Source organism: Astatotilapia calliptera, chromosome 17, assembly GCF_964374335.1.
Source record: "Astatotilapia calliptera chromosome 17, fAstCal68.1, whole genome shotgun sequence".
NCBI classification, from domain to species: Eukaryota; Metazoa; Chordata; class Actinopteri; order Cichliformes; family Cichlidae; genus Astatotilapia; species Astatotilapia calliptera.
In genome coordinates, this window is record NC_137438.1 from 16048594 (window position 1) to 16071642 (window position 23049).

The 23049-nt window shown below is 39.2% G+C and overlaps 1 protein-coding gene across 1 annotated transcript; it reads right to left on the bottom strand.

Moving 5' to 3' along the window:
• Positions 1–5872: 5872 nt before the first annotated feature.
• s1pr1 (sphingosine-1-phosphate receptor 1) lies at positions 5873–10164 on the bottom strand. Its single transcript, XM_026148329.2, has 2 exons — positions 9931–10164; positions 5873–8405 (listed from the first exon to the last, which is right to left on the bottom strand). Exon 2 carries the CDS (start codon positions 8293–8295, stop codon positions 7165–7167), a length of 1131 nt encoding a protein of 376 aa, XP_026004114.1. The 5' UTR covers positions 8296–8405; positions 9931–10164; the 3' UTR covers positions 5873–7164.
• Between the last annotated feature and the right edge of the window lie 12885 nt (positions 10165–23049).

Genomic DNA, 23049 nt, shown 5'->3' on the forward strand with positions numbered 1-23049 from the left:
TCCTGTTTTTCAACTCGGTCCATCACAGAAACATTGGCTACCATAGCAGTATAGTATTGCAACATGGTATTTGGGTCTTCTAACTAAAATAGGAACATAAAAAGTGCCATCATTGCCACACCTGGACCACACCTGGTTGGCATACACCCTGCCATGACACCAGTCAGTCAGACGTGCCAGCTTGATGCCGGATCCAGGCCAGACCTGTTTTCTATGAGCCTGGGCCACATAAACCAAACCATAATCAGGCCAGATGTGGTATGCCATCACATAAATAATAATAATAATGGATTGGATTTATATAGCGCTTTTCAAGGCACCCAAAGCGCTTTACAATGCCACTATTCATTCACTCTCGCATTCACACACTGGTGGAGGCAGCTACGGTTGTAGCCACAGCTGCCCTGGGGCAGACTGACAGAGGCGAGGCTGCCATATCGCGCCATCGGCCCCTCTGGCCAACACCAGTAGGGTAAAGTGTCTTGCCCAAGGACACAGCGACCGAGAGCCAGGACAGAGAGCCCGGGGATCGAACCAGCGACCTTGCGGTTACATATACGCTTCCCAACCCCCTGAGCCACGGTCGCCCCAAATAGAGCCATCTACACCAGGGCTGACCCATATCTGGATGACATAGCAGTTACCATGCCAGAAGTCAGCCAGCAGTGTCGGCTTGACACCTTATCTGGGCCAGACCTGTCTGCTATGTGGGGTATGGTTTGTAGCAGTCTGTGACACTTCAGTTCAGCATGTCTAGAGCCAGCCACTTTCCAGGGCCTCTTGGACTGGGTGCTGGGTCTGCATGCTCCATATGCTGATGGCTATCTGAAGGGCATGATCATCCATAGGTAACGACTCTTCTGTGGCAGGTGTAGTTTGTGCCTCAGCTGCAGGTGATTGGTGGAGCAGTGATTCAGGGTGTGGTGTCAGGGGAGGCTGACCTACAAAGCTGACCTCCATCATCTGATCATGCCTTCCCTTTCGAGTAGGACCCTAGAGCCTAGTGGGAGAGCAGTGTAGTGTGCAGCTGGAAAGCTGCATGAGCAGAAAAATGCCTGTGTGTTGGGTCCTTCTTATCAGACTTTCAAATACAAACATACAAACAAATGAAACCATAGATGTCCATAAATTTAACTATGCATAATAATGTGAAATGACACAGGGAAAAAGTATTGAACACATAAAGATATGGAGGTGCAAAACGGCATATAGTCTTCATAATCAGGATACGATGGGAAAACCAGATTAAGGCTTTGTGTTCTTATGCAAGAGAAGAATGTGAGCTACATTGTGTTTAGAGAGGAGAATTTTGTGACAGGGTATCAGGCAGAGTCTCTGCTTATTTGCCTTCATGTAGGGGTGGTTGGCCCCTTGAGTGCTTTCAGCCCCCCACGCACATCCAGTACCCACCATGTAGTTCATGTATTTGGACATGAGAGGTCACAAAAAATTTGTTTTGTCTTTTAGTTCTTCTTCTTCTTCTTCTTCTTCTTCTTTGTTTTTGGAAATAAAGGGAGATTCAACTGAATATAATAAGCAACATATTTTCCTCTGACGACAGATGAATTCATTCAAAGTCATCTGACCTTGCTAAGATTCAAAATTACTGTCAGAAGTGATGAATGATGTAACAGATAACAGAAATACCCCCCTCCCCTTTTAATCATCTTAAAGCATCCAGACAATAAAACTTTCTGACTTTGATCTGGTGAGTTAAATAGTGCAAGGGTTTGATACTCACCCACTAAACACTGGACATTGGATAGTGCAGATATTGTCTATATTGGGTCAGTCAGTCCTTGATTCTGGACATGACTAACTATCAGCAAAATGACATGCAACTTATGGTTCTGTGTTTAACAATTACAACACAGTTAATACCATTTCTCTCATTCAGAATCGTGTATAATGACGGCCCGCAGACACATTTCTTATCTTTTCACGTTCCTGCAGCCACACACAGACACTAATCTTCCGCGGTCTATGAATCAGGTCTACGCAAACAAAATCAAGACATTAGAACAGACGTTTTCGTCACTTAAACTGCATTTCTCATTCATAATATTAATTCAAACTATACTTTGATTATATATTTTATTAAGAATAGAAATGATTTACTATTAGCAAAAGCACATTTAGATAAACTCTGTTTAGCACTCTGTATCGCTTTAAACATAAAAGGCTGGATGTTAAGTCTTTTTACCTTTTCTCAGATGTAATGAGAGGTAACCCGCATAGCAGACAGGTTTGTGCCGATCTGGTGTCAAGCCGGCACTGCTGGCTGACTGCTGGCATGGTAAGTGGTATGTCATCCAGATATGGGTCAGGCCTGCCATAGATGGCAGTGTTTATGTGATGGCATGCCACATCTGGCCCGATTGTGGTTTGGTTTATGTGGCCCAGGCTCACAGAAAACAGGTCTGGCCCAGATCCGGCATCATACTGGCACTGCTGACTGACTGGTGTCATGGCAGGGTGTATGTCAGCCAGATGTTGGCCAGGTGTGGCAATGATGGCATTTATGTTCCTATTCTCCTATTTTAGTTAGAAGACCCAAATACCATGTGAGTGATTTTGTAATGAGGGTTACACTCAGAGAATTACTTACATTTGGATGTAGAAAAGATGAATGAAGTCACAATTTAAAATGAAAGGTTTTTCAGATAGTGGTTGTAATTTTTAATCAGGGTTAGTGTTATAAGGCCTACATCTGCTTTAAATAGTTTTAGACTTATTCTTGAAAGAATTAATGATAGCTTATCACTGAAATAGGTCTGGCTTCAAAAAGTGTTTTTCTGCTTAAGAAATATTAACATGTTTTAGTTTCTGGGCCATTAACCTTTTTAGGTTCAATAATACTGTCAAATTTCTATAGATGTGCTAACATGATGATGAAATGTGATGGTTTGTGGTTCCATGGTGGAGGTAAAACTTCTTTTTTTAGAGACTAGCAAAGCACTTCCTCAATATCATTCCAGCCCATAATATACCCTAATCTTAGATGTTTGTGAAACCTTATTTGGCCCATTGCCAGGTGATTGAGGAAATAAATGCTTTGTAATGTTCTGTGTCATGATTGCTTTTATGAATGAAAAATAACATTAAGTGTTGACCTAACAGACTTCCGATCAGTCTGGATTAGATGCAGGGCATCAGCTGACCATCGACTGGGCCTCATTCAGAGGAAAAGGTTTTAGTTATATTTATCTCTCCCTGTGGGCTCACAGAGACAACCCCCTTCTTAGAAGTCAGGGATCAGCAGCTGGGATAGTCAGTGAATCTCATTAACAATGACACTCTGAAGCAAAAGACAAGCTGAGAACCACACTATACATCAAGTGTAATTGATTTTTATCCGTCTCTCTACCTCCCTGTCTCTCTTTCTCTCTGTCTAGAAAGACAGAGAGAAAGGGATCGAAAATCTATCAATCCATCTTTTGCATATATATATATATATATATATATATATATATATATTTATTTTTTTTTTATGTATATACATACACACATATATAGCACTTCAGTTACCGCTGGCACCCATGTTACCTGTTATCTTCTCGTCTCGAGCTCTTGTCTGAGGCCTTGGTACTTCTCCAGCTTCTCGTCTTCCTTCTTCCTGATGTTGCTGTCATTCGGTATCACTACGTCTACCACTACGGCTATCTTCCTCTGCTTGTCCGCCACTACGTGCATGTAGTAGTAATAGTAGTTGTTGTAGTTCTGCTTTTTCTTAAAGTGATATTACAAGATAAAAGCAGCAAATTTGTGGGACCTGTTTGTTCAGCTGGTTTGGTAAAGTGGTTAATTTATTTATTAGTGGAAGCTTGTTAGGGGCTGTCTGACATTATTATTTATGTACTTTTTTCTCCTGTTTTGAGGCCACCCAAGGACTTCAGGCGATATATCTTTGGTTTCAATCTTGAGAATAGTGTTTGTGTACTTTCTATTAACAGTTGGAGGGTTTTGTGGCCTAGGAGACCCTGGTGTTAATTTGCTTCCCTTTTCTTCTCCTATTCATTTTCATTGTGTAAGTTAATTTTAAATAGTTAATTGTAAAATTGAAAAAGTTTTTTAATAATAATAATAATAATAATAAAATTAAAAAAAACCTTTTGACACAATGGCTAATTTGTTTGGAGGCTAAGTCTATGGTTTGGTCTGTTAACACTTACTGTTACTGTGTTACTGACACTGTTTTACACTCCATAGCTCCCCTAGACTTCTCAGGCAAGAGGACTGTAACAATCATGGATGAAACAACAATTCAAAGTTTAATTATAAATGGTTTACATGACTAAAACTGGTGCTTGGACAAAGGGTTGTAACTGTTTGCTAAAATAAGGATAGCTGTTAACTGGGAAAAACTAATTAACAACCTCAAATTAATGGCTCAAGAAAAGTGGAAATGTTGGTGTTTCATGATAAAAAAAAGAAACTGATAAATTAGGAATACCCTTTTCATTCTAAAATGAATGATTCAAAAAAAGAGAGAGTAGTGGCTACATTGACAACACGTGAAATACGTAGTTTAAAGCATAGTACAGCTGTAAGCTATCACTGAACATCTGGTTAAAATTTCAATCACTTTCGTGTAAATAATTCTTCCTTCTCCTTTCTTTCATTGTTCTCATCACATAAAAGGTCTTGAATAATCAGGCCCCATCTCATCTGAAAGACCTCATAGTACCATATCACCCCAATTAACCCTCAAACTGCTGGCTTACTTGTGGTTCCCAGGATGTTTAAAAGTAGAATGGGAGTTAAGCTGCTGGGGGGCTTCCCTTGTTGCAGTGAGCATTCCTTCTTCTCTCACCTCTTTTCACTCACTGCATTTAATTATTAGTTATTGATAATCTCTGGCTTTCTTCTACATCATATTTTTGTCCTGTCTTCCTCCCCTAACCCCTAATCTTTGTATTGTCTGTATATGAATTTCTTTTGGAAATTGTAACATCAGTTTGCAGCCTTTCAGATGTTATTTGTGAAGAACAAAAACAGCGTGTTTCTATTTCTGTCTTTATTAATTGCTAAAAAACAAAACAAAACAAAACAAAACAAAAAAAACCCATCAACCGAACATTTGGGAGTTAAAGAATGCACAGGTCAGCTTGGACTGTGTCAATGTTCTTGATAACACACAATTTAATTAATTAATTAATTGATCTGCTCCTGATAAAGGATGAGAGAAGTTGAAAGGGACCGTTGATCTTGGTAACAGAGAACAACTGGCATGAACGCCCTTTCCTGTCAATGACTAAACACAATCATTACGATAAAAATGGCACATTTCTCTGTAAGCATTTCAGCAGCAAATTTAAAAGAAAAATCCTAAAATTGCAAAAATCGTCTCATCACAGAGACCAGTTTGCATCCTACTCATAGCTTTCAATAAGATTATTTGTTCTTTTGAAGATAGTTACCAAATTAACAAATTTACAGGAAATGTGGAAATTACATTTTTTCCTTTCGGCTTTAAAATAATTAAAATACACTGACATCACTACTAATAACAATGGGAACACTGACGGAAAGCAGAAAATACATTCTGACCCAAACTTTTCTACAACTTTTGCACAGTTAATTCTTGTCACATCAAAAACATTCATGAATTCAGAGTTCAGTTGCTTCTTGGACAAAAAATAGTTTTTTATCTTATTTGGGTTTTTTTAATAGATAGTGTTTATTGAAGGGTTTTAGATGAGGCTAGTATTTTGAATATAATTTTTTATATCAATATTTTGTCAAATATTTAACGTTCCAAATGTTTTGTTTGTTTTATACTACAATAAACTCAATAGTCTAAATAACAATATTGGTGATGGTTTAAAGAAACATTTTTTATGATGACCAAGACAAAACAAGACAAAAAACGTTTAACGTTTCTGTGCTTTGTCTTTATTATTTCTTATTATTGTTATTATAGATTGAACAAATTTGGACTTCTGACTTCTTTATTTGATTATTTGTTTATTTAGTTATTTATTTTTCAAGCCACTTTTGGTAAGGCTCTATTGTGGTTTTAAGACCATTTCATTTCTATAACAATATTAAAATTAAGCAAAATTCTAAAAATAGAAACAAAATTCTGACAGAATCGCATCATTTTGGGAAAAGAAAATTTGACAAGATCAAAAATGATCAAAATGTTTTTTAAAAAAAAGTAAATAAATACAAAGAGTTGACAAATGAATTATATTTGACCCTTTATCTGAACATTTCCACCTTATTGAGGTTTTTAAAATTTAATTTAAAATACATGGAAGGCAAGTTACTTATGATTAACAGGAAAATACAATTACAGTTTAATTGAAAATTGGGGTTAAAAATAGTTTGTTTAAATAACAAACTGATTTTATTTATAATCATGACTTATGTGATTTTTTTAATAGGTAAGTAAAGTTTGCCTCAATATTATTTTTCTTTTTGAGCAGAGTAGACTTCATATGTAGAACAATAATAAAGCATTGGTAAAAGATTTATTCATGACGATTAAAGAAAAATGAACTGTTGTTTAAAGCAGCTGAGCTCTGCATTCATAAGTGCGTCCCTGTATGGGAAGGTAAAAGGGGATAGAGGACAGTTTTCTTTAATTCATTTTCATATTTTAAACATCTGATAGTAAGTGCTACATGTTCTAGTTGTTCTTAGAGGGTGAGTATAAAGTCTGATTCCTCTATGTGGATCACTTTCTATGTATGTCGTAAGTGTTATTCAGTAAAATTAACCTTGATGCATCAAAACACATCAATAAGTCACTATTTTATCATGCTTTGACTGTCTGGTAAAGTGTATTTTGCAGAGAAATGCTGTGTATCAGCATGTTTGGATATCTGTATAAAATCTGAAGAAGCACTTTATGTTCTGACCAGGTCTTGAATGACGCAGGACCACAATGATCCACATTAAGCAGATGAGATGAAACACAATCCATCCCAGCCTACAGGAGTTACAGCCACTGACTCTCCAGTAGGTGCTGCGACATGACGGTTTGGAACTACAAACAGTGTCTGGACCTCTTTTACTTTCCAATCAGTTTGAAAGTCTGTGAGTCCTGGTCAGCTGGAGGTTTCGTGACTTGGCTACATGGCAGAGTTCACATGTATTTTGTGTACAAACACGTACTCCTCATCTGACCCTGTACATCTGCTTGTTTGTCCTGCATGTTTAAGATGATGAGGTGACATTCCCCGAGGACACTACGGTTGTCTCCCTCGGTGAGTACTCCACTTCCTCCTTGTTGGGATGAGAGGAGTTATCAGACTTGCTGCGGCTAAACTCCGCCCCCATTATTGGTCCTGTGAGCTTGGTGCGTGGTCGAATGAAGGCAGTACAGCACAACAGTGTCTTTAGGAATGCACGCCGCATCTCGTTGCTGGTCAGCGTGTAGATGAGTGGGTTCATGGCAGAGTTCAGGACTGCAAGTGCCAGGAACCACTCTGCCTTGTAGAGGATTGGGCAGCTTAGCGTCTCACAGGCCACATCTAGCAGCAGGAGGATAAAGAGTGGTGCCCAGCAGGCAATGAAGCAGCTGAGAACGATGATGACTGTCTTCAGGAGTGCCATTGACTTCTCTGAACTCTTACTGTTTGCACTGGCATTGCTGCGACCATTGGACACTTTGCGGAAGACCAGTTTGCGGCTACGAGTGCGCACCAATGCATAGATCCTGGCATAGAGCACCACAATGGCCATAAGAATGATACTGAAGACAGTGGTGCAGAACAGGATGTAGGCTTTGTGGTAGAGTGGTAGCACGGTGGAGCACTGTGTCATACTCTGGATGCAGTTCCAGCCCATCACCGGCAGACCGCCTAGAATGGCTGCGATCATCCACACAGTGCTGATGAGTAGAAAGACGCGGAAGGTGTTCCCATTGTTGTGCAGCTTCATCTTCAGCATGGTGAGGTGGCGCTCAATGGCAATGGCAAGTAGGCTGAAGACAGAGGCCGCCAGCGCCACAAACATGCTGCCTTCCCTGAAGAACCACTGGGTGGGTGTCAACTTGTAGGTATTGGCACCTGACAGTAGGATGTTGGCAGTGTAGACGACACCAGCCAGAAGATCAGACAGTGCGAGGTTCCCAATGAAGTAATACATGGGCTTGTGGAACTTCTTGGTCCTCCAGATTGTAGTCAGGACCAGGATGTTCTCTAGGATGATGAAGCAGCACACAATGATGAAGATCACAGAATCAGCCTTCAGACCTGAGTCCTGCTCCGTCTTCCGGAACTTGCCGGTGTAATTGTAGTGTTTGGCAATCAGATCAGAGTAGCTGGGCTCAGCCATGGCCTCCATCTGCAGCACTAGTCCAGCAGGGGGCACCGTGTCCTCAGACTTCAGTCCTTCATGTTTGGTAGTAACTGTGAAGAACAGCAGAGAGAGTCCAGCTGAATGGTGACATGGCCCTACAGAGAGAAAGAAAAAAACATTAATAACTGGTCTCACATCAGCATATTAGACAACAAATAGTCTTAAATCAGAGTCTACACTACAGAAATATTCTTCTACAGAACCCTTCTCATGCACTTTGATTAGAAACTATTCACTGAGAGCCAGAACAAACAAAAAATGTCACTTCAATTTGTGATGAAACAATGATCCAGCAAAAAAGAGACTAATCTTAAGTAAGCAACTTAAATTCAAGTCATTTAAACTGTAAGTCCATACGAATACTCAACTAAAAGTATCCTTTAGAATCATAAGATAATGAAACCTCAGATGACATTCAAAGCTTGCTTCATCAACCTAGCTGCTCCTAATCAGCTGGTTTGAAAGCAAAGATCAGAAAAAAACTAAACTACTTTTAATCTATATTGTAAGAAAATCTTTCATTTTAGAGTTAAAAAAATGCAACAAATGAAAACAAAAATGAAAAGCAAATCTCAAGTCTGTCTTCAATCTGATGTATTAAGAGAAGGATAGAAGCTTTAGAATGCCTAAAACACAGTACAACACAACATTGCAGTATATTTTGTTATATTTACCTTTTAATCATTAAATAAAAAAGAAATGTTGAATTGTGCAGCTGTATAAACTTTGCTTTCTTGAGTCTGGGATTTGATTTAATTTAACCAAAAATATATGGAACACCAAATAAAAGAAACCACCAAATGATTAATCTGTCATTCCTGATGTGTCAAAAGAATCTTTTTTGTTTACAACTTACTTTATAACTAATCCTTTACCTATTTGTCATCACCCCCCCCCCCCAAAAAAAAAGCTTAAAAACAAACAAACAAACAGCAGCATATCACAACATATGACTATATATATATATATATATATATATATATATATATATATATATATATATATATATATATATATATATATATATATATATATATGTGTGTGTGTGTGTGTGTGTGTTGTTTAATTATTGGAATTATAACTGTAACCTAACTAGCATTCTGGTGATTTGAACGCTCTAAATGCACTGAGGTATGGTGATATCTTTTTCCTATTTTTTGTTCAGAATCATAAACTAACTGAGGATTTTGTTTAGACGGATAATTTATTTGCAAACGGTGATTTTTCTTGCAAACTGAACGCATAGCTTTTATAAAGGAAATGGAAAAAATGTTGGTGTCTTGTAGCTCAAAAGCGAACAAACATCCTTTAAAAAAACTTTAAAGCCCAGAAATTGATTTGGGTTCAGAAACTCGTCTCTCAGATGTGTTTTATCAGTCTTAAAGAGAAGTCCTCGCATTTCTAACGGTCGCGCCTTACAAGACTACTTATAGAAAAGGTTTCAAATTATTAATGAAATATTTTCTCGGTGATTCCCTGTTCGGTGAAATCGGTTGGTTAGTCCTTGTTCATATTATAAAGTACTTAAGTTACTGCACGACTGCCTTTTGAGGATTTTTATAAAAACTGTCTGCGATTTTTTTTAAATCTCTAAAATTCCATTTATTTGATCAAACTGACCTGAGTTCAGATGAACGCGGAGTTCTCCTCTTCACACCAAATGAACGCAAAACGACTTCACGACGATCCGCTTCGGTTTAATTTCAGCTAAAACAGCTAAACAAAGTTTCTATTGCTTGAAGACAAGGTTGATAACACAGACACTTTTTCCCCTTTTTCTTTTTACATCTTCAGTCAGAGTCCCAAGGAAAACAGCCCGCGTCGGAGTGAAAGACACCAGAGACGCACAAACACAATGAAACACACGCACACTCTATCCGAAACACACACTGAAGATGAGGATGGTATGATGACGATACTTCCCTCCTTCGGATCCACGCGTCTTTTTTTGCCGTTTTTCTGCCTTCTTATTATCGTTAATCAAACAAATAAATGAATAAAACTCTTATAAAGATTATTATTAACAGAGACCTGAGAGTAAAAAACATTAGAGTGAACACAAAACAAAAATTGACCTGAGATGTAATTTAAGTAAACAAAGTTTATATTAAATAAAAGAGTAAAAATTAATTAGATGCAGAAACAACATTCTAAAAAATATAATAGCATTTTAGTTATCATACAGTATGTCATTTAGTTTGTTTGTGGGAATCAACCATATGCACTCCCTATACCATGTCCCCCCTCAATCCAGACTTGGTTTGCCCCATAATGAGTCTGTAGCCTCTGTGACCTACATCATATCTTTCATGTCATGGTGTGTGTGTGTGTGGGGGGGGCTGTCATGGATTCATCATGGGTTCATACACTTTCAGCTAACTGTCAAATTATTATTAATTATGTTTCCTGCATCTAACAATGAAGACACTTTTTTAGCACTTAGCGCTAGCATAGCACTTTTAGAAGTTTTCTTACACATAACATAGTAACCGGATGTGGGTGCAAGATCTCTTATTGACGCCTTATTTTGATATTGTGCTTGTATTGTGTCATACTTTAAAAATTTTATATAGCATATACTGTATATGACACACTGACACGCTTAACTGAGTGAGTAGATTTTATATCTGTCTAACCAATTGTATTAAACATTTTGTTGTTAGATATTTCCTGAGACATTATGTATATCTTGTCTTCTGTCTGTCGCTGGGTTTGTGGAAAGATCTCTCTTCATCATCCTAATTTGTTTTCCTTTTATTTCAAAAATTCTTAGAGTAGATGTCAAGCAGTTATATGATCACTTGCAAAAGAATGGTTTATTTGAAGAGTTTTAGTCAGGATTTAAAGTGGATCATAGCACATAATACAGAATTACAATAGTCCATCCTAGAAATAATAAATGCATGAACAGGATGTTTCTAGTTTTAGAGATTTGTTTAATATGATCACCGAACATATCTTGGGGAGATGGGTAATGCCATCTAAAGTAAGCATCTGGTTGGACACTATATTTTTACATTTTTTTGTTCCGAGTACAATAATCTCAGTTTGGGAGTAAGGGTAAGACAGCTGGGTCAAGTGACGGCTTCTTACATTTTTTTTCTTCCTATCTTTCTCCATTCAGCCATTCGATCCTTATACAATCGTTGTAAGAGCTTGGTCCGGACTCATTCCTGGTCAGTGTTGGACTCTGCCAGACTTGCCCTTTGTCATTGATTCTGTTCAGTATTTTCATGGACATAATTTCTAGGTGTAGCCAGCTGGCAGAAGTGTCATTGTACTGGGTTCATGGCTCAGTGTTTCTATGTTTCTTATTCTCTCATGTGGCATTTAGTTTCAGTTTAGTTTCTAGTTCTTAGGCTTTTGTTCATTTTAGTCTGTTCCCATTTCTGCTTCCCTGTGTAGTCTGTCATGTCTATCATGTGTGCCAAGTCTCCATGTTTATTCATCTGTTTCCTAGTCGTGTCTCTCTTGTGTCTTACTGTGTGTTTCATGTTTCCTGTTTTATTTTGAAAATCTCCTGGCCTGTGTGCATTATGTTCAGTTTTGTTTCCCTTTCTTGTTAGTCTGATTGATTCCAGCAGCGTTTCCCTCCTGTTTCTCATCCCTTCGTTTTCTTGGGTGTATTTAGTCCTCTGTCTTCCTCTGCTTGATGTCGTTGTTGTTGCTGTGTGTTTCCTTGTGCCCCTCGGTTTCTTTGTTATTTCTAGTCTGTTCTAAGTTTCTAGTTTCAGGTTGTGTTTTTCTGTATCTAGTGTTTCAGTTTTTGCACAGCCAATGATACACCTTGGTGTTTCCCTAGATAAGCTGGAGATGGCCGAGAGAGAGAGAGGTCTGGGCTTCTCTGCTTAGGCTGCTGCCCCCTGGCCCTGGATAAGCAGGATGGATGGATGGATGGATGGGTGGTCTTTTTCCAGTCCCCAATGAGTCACACCAAATGACTTCCCCTTCCTGATCCTGGTTCTATTGGAGGTTTTTTCTTTTTAAAAGGGATTTTTTTCCTTCTCACCGTGACTAAGTACTTGGTCATAGGGGGATTATCTGATTGTTCATGTTCTTGGGACTATAGATATTTTTAAGAAACCTTGATGATTCAGAACACAAAGTTACATCACAAAAGGACACGATGACATCAAAAACATTACCCCTCTTAAGAATAGTGAAGATTTTATCTTTTTTACCAAGAAAGACACTGACAATAGCTCTGAAAGGCGCCATCATTGGGATCATTTCTGTGAGATGCCTGCATGATGACCTTACTTCCTGTCCAGGCACTGCCATTGTTTGAGATCTGCAGGTCAACCGGTTATACAGAAACTGTTGATAAGAATATTGAGATAATGACAAATTATATAAAATGCATGAAACCTTGGGACCCTCCAGTAGGTCTATCTAGTGGCTGTTATGCTGAATGATGCATTTTGCTAGCAAGCTTTGGTTCCAGGTGCCCCCTTAAAGGGACAGCAGTGGTACCGTGTTAACTCCAGGTAGACGGCAGACTGTCTGTCTCCCTGCAGAGAACATCTCTTTTCAGACAGTGTCTAAAATATGTGGTACAGGCAGACTGTGCTCTTATTTGTGCTGTTATTGGAACGTCAGTCAGCTGTGGGGAAACATAAAGTACTTATGAAGAGCAGACATGAAAAATGAGTGTTAAAAACAATGACCACTGCAGAGATTATCTGTGCTTTTCATGCCATATTTTTTTATTTTTGACATTATTTCCTGGTGACCTGCACTGTTGCTTCCCTTGACCAATGCACAGTGTCTTACACATTAAGCAATTTGCAGTTAGGATTTTGGAGTACTCCATGGGAGCAGCATGGCTGAAAACCCTCTCCATAGATAAACTCACAAAATCTTGATAGCATACATTTTGTACTAGAATGAAGGAGCACAGCATGTTGAAACAGAATTTAGACTTTATCATATGATAAAGAATTTCTATCTTGAGGCAGTGTGTAGTGTACTTCTCACTGAACTGAAAATGATGTGAATGAAATGGTGTTGCCTTCACAGGTACCAGATCTCGACCCAACTTAGCACTTTTGTAAGACGCTTGATTGATGTCCTAGAAAACTGAGTACATGTAAAGGATGAGCTTCTGAGAATTTACAGTAAATCCAGCTCTCTGGCTTTAAAATTAGATTGGACTCCTTTCTAATGACTGTTTATTACAAATTAAATTCCAGTATGGCTTCAGCGCATTTCTTGTTTGTTGCCAAACAAGAAATGTATAAAAAATGTACAGAAAAACCAGAATGCAATAATTTGGAAATAATTTAAAGCCTTCATTTCATTTAATACAAAATAGTCCAAAAACATCAAATTGAATGTTGAACCTAAGAAATCATACTACATATCTCATGAAAAGAGAAATGTTACTGCATATATGTTTTTGGACCATACTGGGGCTATATTGGTGTATTTGGTAAATGCTGCTGCTGGGCATATGACCGAGGTTCGATTTTATTTTGCTGAAGACGAAGCTGACATTAACAGAAAGTGTTCAAGGGTGAGAAAAGGGGAGGACAGAATAGGAGGTAATGGGGGTTGAGGGTAACAAAGGCCTCTTTCCTCAAAGCTGCTAACTGTATTCAGGCTCTGCATAGCTGAGCATCACCATGACGACAGCTAGAGAACTGAGAAGGAGCACTCTGAAACTGTGGAAGAGAAATCACCAACAAGCCCACAGACAAAAATAAAATAAAATACAGTCCAAACAAAATGAATTAATTTCAAATGCAGTGGATCAAAGGGGCTGAACATGAAATTTGAGATTTTACAGCAAATCGTGATCCTTTTGTTGGATATGGACATTTTTCTTTTAAACGGATTTCAAATTTTTGATGAGTAATGAAAAACTGAGTGCTCTTACCAGTGTGCTGGCCCTGTTAGGGCTCTAACATTCTGCTCCAGTGAAATTTTAACTGTCTTCATCTACAGCCTGTAATTATGGTTTTGACAGACTGACCTTCTGGTGTGTGTGTGTGTGTGTGTGTGCATGCGTGCGTGCGTGCCTGTCTGTCTGTCTGCCTGCCTGCCTGCCTGCCTGCCTGTCTGCCTGCCTGCCTGTTTAACAGAGAGAGACCACACTACCTTTTGTAAGGACAATTAGAGCTAGATTGAAGAATTGAGTTAACATTAGGTTAGCCAATTTGTTATCTGTGAGTGGGCTTAGTTCTGAAACATTAACAGCAAAATACTCCTCCTGATTTTGGTTGTGGTCTTGGGCCCCTTTAGGTCCGTTTTACACCTTGTTCTACTGGTTCTCTTGTTTGCGTTTTTCTCTATTTTCTTTATTGTGTAAGCCCTGCACCTTGTCCTTTTTTGTCCCGCTGTTTCTTCAGTACTGCTTGTCCATCTTTTCTTTTCTTTTCTTCGCTATGGTCTAACATGATCTTACTCTGCCTGTTGGTATTTAAGGAATTTTAATAGTCAGTAGTCAGTGTTGCATTTACTGTAGGTTCTCAGTCCTCCAGGTCATAGTAGTCTAAAAGCCCATTTCCATTTCTGCCTTCTTGGCTGGACTTGGTTTTAGAGTTTTGGGGGTAGTGTGTATGCTGTTTAGCTTGCTGAATTCTGTGGTTTAGCTGCATGTTCACCTTAAATTGCTGGCTGTTTGAGTGGTGTCCAAAAAAAGACTTTGAATGGTGCAGCCCTCAATCCCCCCCCCCCCCCCCCAATTTTCTTTCTGAGATTAAGGCCAAAAGTATGAGGAAAAAGTCAGAATTCTTACTTTAATCTCAGAATTCTGTGAAAATGTGAGCATTCTGAGAAAAAAGACAGTCAGAATTCCGAGAAATAAAGAATTATGAGGTTAAAATCAGAATTCTGACAGAAAGTGAGAATTCTGAGGGAAAAAGTCAGAATTTTGAGAAAAAGGGCTTCTTTCAAAATGTAAAAGAACCCACCCACCACTTTAATGTTGGGTGGGATCTTTCTCTAGGCCCAGGATCCTCCAGCAGACACCACGACCAGGCTCCAACGGCCACCAACAACTAAAAAGGTTAACTCTTTTACATGTTAATCGGGCTACATACAAAATGCCACCAAAGTCTCTAAGGAAACTGAGAAACCTCTAAATTAAATGTCAGGAGAGCTTTCTAATATCTCCAAACAACAGAAGTTGCTATTGGATATGATGGGACAGATTAAAGAACTGCAAAAGGTAAATGAGGAAAGGACAAAAAAATTGCTCTACTTGAGTCATGAGTGGCAGAGCTAGAGCAGTATATCGACTCTTTGGAGCAACAAATTGTAAATTTCTTCAGAGGCAAGGGAATTACTATTAATAGTAAAGATGTTAAGGCTTGCCATTCTCTGCCTCGAAAAAATAATAATGGAAAACCATCTATAATCATACGCTTTGTGAATAGAAAATCAATGGATGTAGGGCTAAAACCCTTTGAGTATACGGACAGACCCTGGGGCTTGGAAAACGATATAGACCCTGAAAATAATTTTTATACCCATAAACATGATCAAATGAGCAGTTTAATCAAAATATAATAATGGATAATGTAATATCGATCATACATTTTAATAGTAGAAACCTCAATTGAAATCATTTAAAAATCCTAGGCTATCTAGCATAGCTTTCAAAGAAATTCACTGTCATTGCAGTTTCAGAGATTGGTTAGATGGGGATCAAAAAAATTTGTAAAGCTTGATGGCTATGACACATTTTGCATCAACAGAAATAAAAAAAAAAGGAGGGGTTGACTTGTATACTGACAATAATTAAAAAAGTAGAATCATCAGTGAACTGTCACTAGCAGAGGATAATATAATGGAGTGCATAACTATTGAAACAGAAGCTGAAAAGTCAAAGAATCTGCAAATCAGCTGCATTTATCGGAGCCCTGGATCATGTATAAAAATGTTCACTGAGGAAATGCTGAAGATGTATAATCCTGTTAACAACAAGAAAATGACATTTATTTATGGTGATTTCAATATAGATTTGTTTAACCTAACCATGAATTAACTATGCCAAAAGTGTGACAACAATGATGCCTGACCTGAACATGATAGTGAGCAGGAGCGTGATAAAAACTGTGAGGAAAAACCAAAACTTAAGACATGAACGTGCCCTGAACACAATCATGTGAAAAATGCTAGAAACACTGACATGACATAGGGGAAGTACAACGGATGACCTGAGGATGACCAAATGGAAACACGCAGAGTAAATTCACACAAGGAGTGATCAGGAGAACTGGAAACACATGAGGGAACAGCTGACTAGAATGAACATAATGAAGCCACAGTGAAAGTGGAACTAAAACAATGAAGATGGAACCCCTTCAAAGTAAAACTGGAACCATAATAAGACACAGACATGACATGAGACAACATGAAACACAAGACAGGCAATGACGTGGACTTAACATGGTGGTCTGACGAGGAGCACGAACACTGCTCAGACACACATACAGAAGGGAAAAGGGAAACTGGAAATCAGGCAAGGACATAACTAAGCACCTGAAGGGTGAGGGACACTTAACACAGGGGTGAAAACACAAGGGGAACCTCATCAACAAAAGAACTAACATGGAAACCTCGAATGCACTTTGGACAACTAAATGACAGTGAAACATAAACAAAGAATATCAAAATACCAGAAAACTCAAAAGACTGTGTCACGAGACCCAGGACCCTGAAAGAAATTGTAAAAACTGCACACCCTCCTAAAACTAAAAATATTAATGTAGCAAACTCAGTGTTTATGATGGGAGTAGATGAAGAGGAAAATATTGTTGTAGTTACATCCTTTAAGTCCAAAGAATCTACCTACTGTAATGGCATTGATATGGATTTAATTTAAAATATTATTGGATGTGTTGTGAAACCATTTACCTAGATGTGGAATCTGTCATTACAAAATGGTTTAGTCCCTGACAAGATGAAAATTGCAAAGGTAGTTCCAATATATAACACTGGAGATAAACATCTTCCCACAAACTATCTGCCCATCTCTTTACTGCAGTTCTCTAAGATACTGGAAAAAAATCGTTATAAAAGATTGTATGACTTTATCACAAAAAATAATGTACTACATGGACATCAGTATGGATTTAGACCCAAAAAGAACAACCACACATGGATGTCAAAGTTTTTTTTAGGTAAAAAAAAAAAAAGCATTAACTACAATCAAGCACAACCTTTTACTTAACAAACCATACACATATGGGGTCAGAGGAGTGGAGTTATTACTGGTTAACAGTTACCTTGAAAACCAGAAACAATTTATCAAAATAAATGCCATGAAGTCACAATTGAAACCTGTTGTTTGTGGGGTTCCCCAAGGATCCGTTTTGGGACCAGTGTTTTTCATATTGTACATTAATGACATACTGTCACGACCGCGCTGGCAGACGTGTGGAATTGGAGAAAGGACCCAAAATGCGGCAGCTCTGGTGCAGATGAGTATTTATTTAACAAAAGAAAATACAAACAGCAAAGGCGTGGGTGAAGGTGAAACAGGAAAACCTAAACTGGGTAAAACTAACAAAACAAACCAGAAACGAAGATGCAGGGAGGTCCGGGGAAATACATACGGAGAGACGCAGGGAGACCGAGGGGAAACAACACAGACGAACCAGCAATTACTAAGACAGAAAATACAACTTAAATACACTCAGAGAACACAGGGAGATTACACACAGGTGGGAAACACAGCTGGGAGTGATTAACATGACGAGACTAGGGAGGCAAACTGAAAACACTCACATAAGACGCAGACCTTCACAATAAAACAGGAACTTACACATGAAAGGACACAAACTAAGAAACGCGGACTAGATACAGGAACACACGGGGGGAACAGGGTAAACACTAATCAGAGGAAGAGCAGAACCAAAATCGTGAAGAGAAAAACACAAAACGCTGGGTCAAAAGGACCCAGGATCATGACACATACGGTATGTGCAATTTCAAGTCTTTGAAAATAATATTATTTGCAGACGATGCAAACTTACTGTGCTGTGGAAGTAACTTGGAATAACTTCTGAATGAACCAGAAAATGAATTAAATAAATAGCAAAATAGCAAATTCTCTGTATTGTTCTATTATACTCCCTTAAATGATATATTGTGTGGAAGTGTGGGGAAACATGTAGACACACCTATCCATTATACATTCTGCAAAAAAAAAAAAAAAAATCAATAAGGATCATAAATAAAGCCACTTCAGGAGAATCCACTTTTTATTAAATTTATCCATCCATTCATGCATCTTCTTCCACTTATCCAGGGCCGGGTCACTGGGGCAGCAGCCTAAGCAGAGAAGCCCAGACCTCCCTCTCCTCAGCCAGCTCCTCCAGCTTGTCAGGGTGAACACCAAGACGATCCCAGGCAAGCTGAGAAATATAATCTCTCTCTAGCATGTCCTGGCTCTGCCCCGGGGCCTCCTCCCGATGGGACATGCCCGGAACACCTCAACCAGGAGGCGCCCAACAGGCATCCTTATCTACTCTGAGCCCCTCCCAGGTGGCGGAACTTTTCCCCCTATCTCTAAAGGAGAGATAAGCCATCCTTCTGACGAAGCTCATTTCTTCCGCTTGAATCCGCGATCTCGTTCTTTCGGTCACTACCCACAGCTCGTGACCATAGGTGAGGGTAGAGACATATATTGACCGGTAAATTGAGAGCTTCGCTTTTACACTCAGCTCTCTCTTCACCATGATGGACCGGTACAGCATCCGCATCACTGCAGCGGCAGCACCAATCCGTCTGTCGATCTGATGCTCCCTTCTCCCATCACTAGTGAACAAGACCCCAAGATACTTAAACCCCTCCACTCGTCCCTGACCATGGGTGAGCACTCCACCCTTTTCCAGCTGAGGACCATGGCCTCAGATTTGGAGGTGCTGATTCTCATTCCCACTGCTTCACACTCGGCTCCGAACCATTCCAGTGCAAGCTGGAGGCCATCACCCGATGAATCTAACATAACCACGTCATCTGCGAAAAACAGAGATGAGATTCTGAGACTACCCAAGTGAAAGCCTTCCGCCACATGGCCATGCCTAGAAATTCTGTTCATAAAGATTACGAACAGAATCTGTGATAAAGGGCAGCCCTGGTGGAGTCTATTACCCACTGAAAATGAGTCTGACTTCTTGCAGGCCAAGCTCATGTTGTATATGGATCAAATGGCCTGTAGCAATGGGCTGGACACCCCATACTCCCTATGCACCTCCGACAGGACACGGTTGAATGCCTTCTCCAAGGCCACAAGACACATATAGACTGGTTGGGCAAACTGCCATGCACCCTCAAGTATCCTTGAGAGGATAAAGACCTGGCCCAGTGTTTCACGACCAGGACGAAAACCACATTGTTCCTCCTGTATCCGAGGTTCAAATAATGGATGGACCCTCCTTTCCAGCACCCTGGTATAGACTTTCCCAGGGAGGCTGAGGAGTTAATATTCTTAAATTTAAGGATTTGGTTGACCTCAGAACTGCAAATAAATCTTTACCCCACAAGACACTCAAACTCACTCTCTCTCTCTGTCTCTCACACACACTATAGGAAGTTGATTTATACATCTGTGTATTTTCTCATTTTTTGCGTTCCAGGTGCGATATGTTTGTTTTGCTTTGTTTTTGTGTTTTTTGTCTCTTACAGATGCAAGACTTGGTGATACATTGTGTATTTCTGTTTGTTTCTATCACCCCATTTCTACCCACCTGCTCTTTTTTTTTCTCTTGTCTGTCTTACCTTAGACATCATCGTGTAATATGATGTCTAAGCAAGCAAGTTATTTCAGATATGACATATAATGTCATATCTGAAATAACACAAAAGAAATTAATAAGTCAACAGATAAAAGATTGACATATACAAGATGAGCCTGTAGAAACTTTACATAGCAGTTGTTGCAAAGCACAATGTGTTCGGCACCACCTTGCATTCAGATCACAATTCTGATTGCAAAAGTTTCCAGGAAGGACAAGATTACAAAAAAGGGACATCTCTTCCTGTGAGAGAAAGGTTTTCTTTAAAACCATTGCAAAGTGCTTGCCCATAGAGTGTTGTATAGTTGTTGCTGTTCTTTCAGACTCCCATGTCCTTCAACACGAAATAAAATCTATGTGGTTGATCTGTGTGATCTTTTCAAAAAATCTTGTGTTCACAACAAACACCACAGAGGAAATGCTCCAAAACCATCTGCCATTCGGGATCTTTTGATCCTATCATCAGTTTCTAATGCTGACAATAAACAGAGTTTGCTTCCATACACACTAATATCCTGCTGTAAAACCATGTCCTGCTTTCAAAATAAAGAAATTAAAAACAAAAAAAAACCACAGTTTATATGACTAATGATATTAAATCTAACTTTTTTTTCATTGCGTCAGTCATGATTTCATCGTTTAGATATTCATGTAATGACCACAGCAGGGTGATGAGATACAGCTATAAAAGATTAAGACAAAAGGAGTTAATTAAACGCAGTGCTCAAGAGTCAAATAAGTACGTACAAAAAACAGGAAGAAATAACAATAACTGAAAACAGGGAAACAGACACACACAAAAGATGGGGGTGGGACCAAGACTTAAACAATGAGTGTAGATAGATAAGAAAGGTAGGGCTATACTCATATGCACACTGTGGAGGAGAATTAAGGAACATGTTGACACCAGGAGGACAGGGTGTGTGGACTAAGACCATCTTTTTCTAACTTCAGCCAAGTAGTTTCTATGCCATGATGTGTTATATGTACCTTCTTGCTGCCAACTGGCCAGTCACTGGTGTTAATTGATGAATAATAATTACAGCAGCTCCTTCACAAAAGTCTAACACATATTTGAAACCTGGCAACAACCGAAAGAGCTGTACACAAACCAACACCTTGGTCCAACAGTGAGGTGCAGACCCATCACTCTAGCAGCAGGTATACTGTACCATTGCCTTGATGTCATCCATTGTTGTGTTGTTTGTGTGGCATACAAATGATCTCATGGGGCTTTTTAATCAATTTGCCATAATAACCCCAAGCACAATGAGGTGGTACTCAAACCTGAACTCGATACCATGTAAAAATAGATTTCCGAATCTCTCTCTGCAGACATCATTCGTCCATCCTCCTCTCCTCTGGGTGCAGGGTTCTTTTCTGGTTGAGAAGAAGGACGAGTCCCTTCATCCGTGCATTAATTTCAGAGTGTCATTAAACATACATCTTTTGGATAAGCTGCAAATTTTTCAACTATTTCACAGGCTTAGTCAAAACCTCTGCATCCATATCTGCTGTTGGACAATATTCAATGACTACCTTTCTGTCACTGACAGCAGAGCTTATATAATGATATCTGATGTTGACATGTTTACATGTCTGACAACAACTTCTTTGACAAAGCAATTGCATTTTGCTTGTCTTCAAAGACTGACTGTACATCTCAGTCAGTAACTGTGAAAGATATAAATTTTCTCGTGTATTGGCAGCCAATGCCATATACTCTGCTTCATATGTAGATAAAGCTACGGTTGGCTGCTTTTCAAACATCCATGAAATGATAGGACCACTTTCAGTCAGACTAAAACAGTATCCTGTTGTGCTTCGGCTGTCATTTAGGTCTGTGACCAGATCAGCATCACTATATGCACGTTTTTCTTCCCTTTTCTTATGACACAACTCTTGTTTCATATTTCCGTTTAAGTACCTTGGTCCTGATAGGTATTGTGATAGTTTCCTGACAACCCAACTGAAATCAGGTCTTGTACATGTCATTGCATAAATCAAGCTGCCTATCATCTCCCAATATTTCTTTGGGTTAGCAGGTTCTCAATCACCATCACAGTTTGGTTTTTGTTCACATGGAGTTGATCTACCCTTGCAGTCAGACATTTCAAACCTCTCCTTGGTTCATTCTCACTTCTCGTTCTCTGTCTAAAGTCAATGGCTAGGAAATGTTTAAGTCTTCCAAAGCCTTTCATCTTAAAATTTGCCCTGTAGCTGTGGTCAGCGTGTATTGCTGTATCATCCCCACAAGTCACTTTGCACTCATAGTCCTTCAGCTACTGTGGGCTTTTTCGGTCTCTCTGGGGATGGCGTATGCTTTGACAGTTTTCTTCCTGTCCTGCCAGAATGTCACTCACCGGTGTCTCAATTTGAAGCCCTTTTATCTTCCCTGGATTTTCATCAACCTGATCAGTCTTTACCATAAAGGATTCTAATCTCTTCCCATGTGTATCGACATCATATGTTTCCAGATCTATCTGGGTTTGTCATTCAACTACATCTCTTGTAACAAACTGCACTAGTCTGTGTTTAAGGAGTTTGCATGCATAGCAAACTCATCATCAACTCATCAAATTGTTGACTTCAGTCTCAATTGTTTGTTTTTGCACTGTTCTTTTTTTCATCTTCCAGCATTGGAAGGTGAGATTTCTGTTCCATTTGTCTGCCGTTGTCGCAGGATCTGGAGGGTCACCCAGGCAGCCTTTTTACGGATGAAGGAACAAAATAAGCACCTCGCTGACCTTTGTTGTACCTCTGTGCCCTGCTATTACCCTGGCCAGAAGGTCTGGCTGTCCACAAAGCACACTCCTCTCAAGTCAGAACCTAAAAAACTCATCCCCAGCTATATCAGTCTTTTTGAATTCGACTGATATTCAAGTCTCTAGTCCATCTTGTTTCTGTCCAGTTAAAATTAGCAAGCAACATTAGCGTCCACTATTCCTTAGTCTTTGTACTGCAACCCTATTTTGCATCTCATAGTTTTGTT